This window comes from Emys orbicularis, chromosome 8 (genome assembly GCF_028017835.1).
Source record: "Emys orbicularis isolate rEmyOrb1 chromosome 8, rEmyOrb1.hap1, whole genome shotgun sequence".
Classification (NCBI taxonomy): domain Eukaryota; kingdom Metazoa; phylum Chordata; order Testudines; family Emydidae; genus Emys; species Emys orbicularis.
The window spans coordinates 98,500,495-98,506,294 of NC_088690.1; the positions used below are offsets into that span (position 1 = coordinate 98,500,495).

General features: G+C 48.0%; 1 protein-coding gene across 1 annotated transcript; it reads right to left on the minus strand.

Annotated features, from left to right (window-relative positions):
- Positions 1-1,184: 1,184 nt before the first annotated feature.
- On the minus strand, positions 1,185-3,125 carry SOWAHA (sosondowah ankyrin repeat domain family member A). Its single transcript, XM_065410159.1, has one exon. The coding sequence runs from the start codon at positions 3,123-3,125 to the stop codon at positions 1,185-1,187; it is 1,941 nt and encodes a 646-aa protein (XP_065266231.1).
- Positions 3,126-5,800: the final 2,675 nt, after the last annotated feature.

Below are 5,800 nucleotides of genomic sequence, written 5' to 3' on the forward strand. Positions count from 1 at the left end.
TTTATTGTAATTGGGTCAAACACAATACTTAACATTTATAGGACAAGCAACACAAAAATAGTCAGCTAAACTTGTATTTCCAGTTGGCTATCCATATATAAAAATCTATAGTCTGAGGAAAATTTCCCTGTTGTTAGTTTTTCACCTGAATGTCCCACTATCATACATTTTTAAAGTCTGTTAGATTCTTTTAAAGGTGCATTTGTTAAATTACCATCACACTTAAAAGTTCACAGTATTATCAAAATAGCTGGTTGGTACTATTTGTTTTGTGGTCAGAAAGTTCTAAAAAAATGCTGAAGTCAACAATGGTAATCTAGCATTTAAATTGAGGTAGACAGGTTAGTGTTTCGATTGGCTAGGGTTGCTTTTTCTCATTGCATAAATGGTTTTGTATTCTACACATTAGACAACAATTAGAATAGTTGCTAGTTAGCATTTCTAGCAGAGAAGTTTGTTTTTAAAAAGTTAGAGTACTAAATAATCTTTTAAAAAACAAACAGATTTTCCTTGTCATTAACTATTTGTTACCAAATTAATTGGAAACGTCATACAGAATTATCCATCTTCCTTATTATTTAACTTATTATTTAAACCTGTAAGATAAAACGCCATTTTAAAGTACAGTAGGTTTGATCTATCTTAAAATCAAGGTGTAAATAAAATATGCAACAATCCCTTACACCCTATTCCTATTTTCCACCTCAAAGAATTACAAACTCACTGGAGGAATGTGTAGATTAAGAAGATTGTATGTTAAGCATTGTAACCTGTCCACACAGTATTTTTTTGAAAAATATTTCAGCCATTAGGCATAGAGTTAGGGAGTCTTTGTGGATTAAATTAACACATCAGTACATAGGTAGGTACAGTATTTTTAAGAGAATCTTGTTTTCTGTGGGCCTGATCCAGCTTTGTTGAAATCAATGGAAAGACTGCCATTGACTTCAATGAGTTTTGAAATCAGACCCTATATAGTTGACCGTTAAACAGCTTGTGGGGGAGGGTGGGGAGAAACAGACTGCTTCTGTGAAAGAAGACCAGGGCTTAGATCCTCAAAGGTATTTAGGCACCTAACTCTCATTGATTACTATGGGAGTTGGGAGCCTAATATCCATGAGGAGCTGGGCCCAAGAAAACTTCTATACATTATTTGCATTACTTTGATTTCAAGAAGACAGAGACTAGTGACTGAAGAACAGCTCAGAAACTGGTCTGTGTTTCACTGTGGCCTCCTCCTCCTGCTCTTCCTCCACTGCTTCGACAAGAGAAGAATAAGACGGGAAAGTCCCCCTAGTCTTAGGCTTCTTCCTTGAGCCTGCAGATGCATTAAGGAGCTTATTTAAGGAAGAAGTCTTCTTCAAACCCCTGCTTAGATCATAGAAGGGCATGTCGTCAGATAAGACTCCAAGGAAGGTGCTGGTGGAGCTCAAGATGGAAGCAGCAATTTTTGGATTTTTCTTGATTGGAAAGGCATGTCCAACACTGGTGTGAAGATCAGGATCACCCAGCAGATGCCTGACTGCATAAGAGGACCCTTCTTTTAAGTAGTGGTGTGGCTTTTTCCCACTGTAGTCTCTCAGATTAACCTTGACATTGTATGTCTTGACCAATGTGGTAATGACATCTTCTCGGCCATGTATTGCAGCGATGTGGAGGGGAGTGTAACCTCCGTAGGACTTGGCATTCACATCAATTTCAGTGCCACCTTTCTTGGCCACTTCAATGATCTTCCCCACCATGTCACAGTTCCCACTCTTAGCTGCCCAGTGCAGAGCTGTGAACCCGGACATGAAGTCCCTTTTCCCTGCCAGATTAGCATCGCTCAGCAAGAGGCCATGAAGCCGCTGGGACCACTGGCCGGCGGTGGCTTTCACCAGCCATTCGTGCTCCAGAGATTCCAGGGGAACAGCAGCAGTGCAGCCGGTTTCTTCGCTCACCTTCTGAGTCTTTGACACCCTTCGCAGGTGGGGCGACCTGGCACCCGCCTCGTCCACCTGCCTCCTCTTCATGTGCGGGGATCTGGGGGAGGCCGGCTCAGGGAGGTCCAGCAGGGTCCCCACTTGCAGCCTGGCTCTGTCCTCAAGCTGCTCCTGCTGCCTTGGCAGCTCCTCAATCCCTCTAGCCGGCTGCGGGCAGCGCACTGGCAACATGCAGGGCTTCTGGGGGGCCTCTCTCCTGGGGGGCCCAGCCATCCCCGGGGGGGGCCCAGGCGTCTCGCCGTCCTGGCTCTGAAACAGCCCCCTCAGCTCGGACACAGGCTTCGGGGACCGGCTCTCCTCGGCTGCCGGCGGGGCAGGGGGCGGCCCCTGCCCGCCTGCCCCGCTCTGCCCAACGCCCTCCGGAGGCGCCTCGGGGGGCTGCGCTCCCGCGTCCGGCTCCCCCCCAGCCTGGGCTCGGAGCTTCTTCCGCAGCACCACGAACTTGGCCCCGTCCAGCTCCTTCACCACGGCCACGCTGTTCACCAGCGCCTTGAAGCGCTCGCGGCGGGCGGCTCGCTCCCCGGGCTCGCCGGCCTCCAGCAGCGGCTTGAAGCGGCCCCGCAGCTCCGCGCTCCGCACCTGCCCGCCGTGCTCCCGCAGGAAGCCCAGCAGGGCCGCCCGGCTCGGCTCCGGCTCGGCCATGCCCTGCACCTGGGAGCGCTGCCTCCGCGGGCGCGACTCTACTCGGCAGCCGCTCCCCGCTGGGGCGGGGGCCGCGCCCGGCCGGGGGGTGGCGGAGGGACCGCGAGCGGAGGTGTCTGGGATTTGTAGGCGAGACGCACCTGAGTGTGACCCCTGCGGCGCCCCCTGTGCCTGCCCCGGGGAGCGCTGGCTCCGGCCCGCGAGGGGCGGGTCCTGCCCGCTGTTCACGCCGCGGAGCAGAGGCCACCAGCCGCAGTGCTTGGCGCGGTCCCCAGCCTCCAGGGCTGCGCTTGGCAGCGGAAGGGTTTGGCCGCAGCATGAGTAGCGCGCATCGCACCGTGTGGGTGGCACCCTGCAGCCTGCGCGGAGACTCCGCGGGGAGCCCCTACCCCCGGATCTGCTCGGTGTATGGTTAAATGCGCCCATCACCGTCGTCTCTGAGCACCGCCTAACTGCGGCCAATAAGCCGCCTGTGCCGAGGATCAACAGCTTGACAGACATCAGCGAATTCAGCCCAGTGACTCCCTTCCCACCCCCTGCCCTGTCAGGAAAATATTATCACTATCTCATAGGTAGGGAAATCGAGGCACGGAGGAATAGGGTAGGTAGCGAACACTGGCAGCTCCCATTGACTCCTCCAGGATCAAACCGAGTGACTCACCTAAAGTTGGGACCAGTCCTGCAAGTGGCTCCACAAGGGCAGAGTCCTGCACTGGCACCAGCATAGGAGCTGGGCCTGGATTCTAACTCTCTGTTCTGGGTTGCTTGTCACTGAAAAGAAATTAATCCTTTTGGGGCTGACTCTTTACCTGCAGGGCCTGACCCCCCAAAGGGGAAATGTATCTTATTTTGGAAATTCTGAGCAATCAGTTCAGCTGTCTGAGTTACCCAAGTGGGGAGGGGGGCGGGGGAGGAAGGTGGGCACAGCAGAGAACCACTTTTCAGTATTTTTTTAAAATGCTTCATTCCCCAGGGGAATGCAGCTACCTGAGGAATACAATCCCACCCATTGTTTTGCCAGTGCCTGTGCCAACTAAACTACATAATGGTTGAGATAAAATGTAGAGATTTAAGGACTTGGTCCTGAGAGATTCTGAGTAGCGGCAATTGCCACTGTCTTCTAACCTATGTAAACACAACTCCAATTTCATTCACTCCATTAACTTTGGAAGGTAATTGCACAAAGTTGTGTCTCATAGAACATTAGTTCCAGCCATGTGGAAATTGCTTGGACTGAGTTAAGGTTTCATTAGTTTGCTTCTGCCCCAACTTTCTAAAATAATGATTTTTGTCTCAGTTATTATCAAATCGATGACACAGCTTTAGATATAATTACTTCGCTCCATATAGTCAGATCTTTATATTTCTGAAGAAGCTTCCATTGATATTTGAACAGCTGATCAATTGTGATTCTTGTGAGTTATAGACTCTCTTCTCTGCAAACAAGATAAGAAAAAACATATGAATTAAACTATATTATATAGCTAAACAATCTCTGTAACCCACTTACATTAGTATTTCAGAAGGAAGCTTTATAAATACGTTGCCACATCTGTTATTTCTAATTGAATTTTTTTAATGTCTAAAATTATTAATTTTTTGTAAGTGGTTCAGAAAACTTCAAGCAACTTTCCCCTGACATCACTGGGTGCAGGATTGGGCCTAAAGGCCTTTTTGGAAGAAAAGAGTAAATGACACCCATTCCTCAAGGCTTATTTTCTTTTGATCACTCTGTTCCCAACCAGCTCATGAAATTGATTCTTGAATGACCCACCAGTTTGACTGGAAAACAACAAAGGAGACTGAACATAAAATAAGCGGAGTCAGTATGTTGGGAAGGCAGAGAGAGAAAAGTAACTGTTTGTGCAAGAATGAATGGGAAAGGGAAAATAAATTTGTTTAACTTACAGTGTCTTAAACTTGGAAACAATGTAGTATAAGCCATTTCTAAACCCTGCATATTATTACCATTCATGGTGCAGCCTTCCTTATGGTCTTCATCTTTCTGTGCTCCCCATTCTTCTACTCATCTGGCAGTGTCTTCCTTTCTCTTCCTCCACCCTTATTACTGTTGGTGCAAGAGCCTTCTTCTACAAGTCCCACTGGCTGCATGGAATATCCTTTTTGTATCTCTTCACCTTATCTCTCCATCTCTTCAAATCTCATCTTAAAACATATTTCATCCCTTGACAACAGCTGGCACTGAGCCAGTTCCTCAAAGTGTCTGTGCTGTACTGTACTAATGTTCTCTCACTTAATTCCGTGTTATCTGATCAGAGCCTGTCCCTCTGTAATGTTCCTACATTGATTACTTCAAGAAGCCTAACACTGCCTCACCATGCCTGTCCTACCGTTTGCACAGTAACCACATACTTTGCTGGTGTTGTCTCTTGTGTATGGTATTTTACTAATGCCACCCCTGCATTAGCCATGCCTTTTTGTTTGTAGCAGCCCCATGATGCTGGCTGGCTTACCACAGAGAGCTAATAATAAATAAGCATCCAAAACTAATTGCTATGACTTGCTTTAGAGGTTGGTTATTAGAATCTAGTACAGACATATGAAAGCCTCAGAATTCATTCTGCATTCTTTGTGTTGCAAACCTTTCCTCTTACCTTGTGCCTATCCTTCACTTCTTATGTTCTGTCTCACAGAGAATGAACAAGAGGAATAGGCTAAGGGAGAGAGAACTAAGGACGATAGGGTTTTTGGAACCACTTGCCTTATTTTACAAACATTTGTGGAGAATTTGGTGGCATTCCAAGGAGACACTGTTGGCACTGGTGAAAGTCAAGCAGGGTGCATCTGTGCTCAGGCTGCCTCTACACAGAGAGCTCTGAAAAATCTCTGCCATTCTCTCTGGAAATCAATGCAGTTCACGGGTGCTGACTACTGCGTGAGCATGTCTGTAGGCTGGCCTGCTGTCTGGACAGCTCCCGTGAAAGTGAGAGCGGGTTGGATCTCAAAAGCCATGGATACCTAGAGAGCCACATGGATGCTGTTGGATCTTTGCCCATTGTCTCTGCATTGTTCCCCTCACCCAGCAAGTTGTTGTCCCCTGACCACCAGAACCCCATCTGCAGTAGCTTATGAAGGTTTACTGCTCAGCTTAGGGGGGCAAACGCTCCACATATGACCAGCACAGTAGTGTCATCCCAGCCCATCCTCTCTCCACA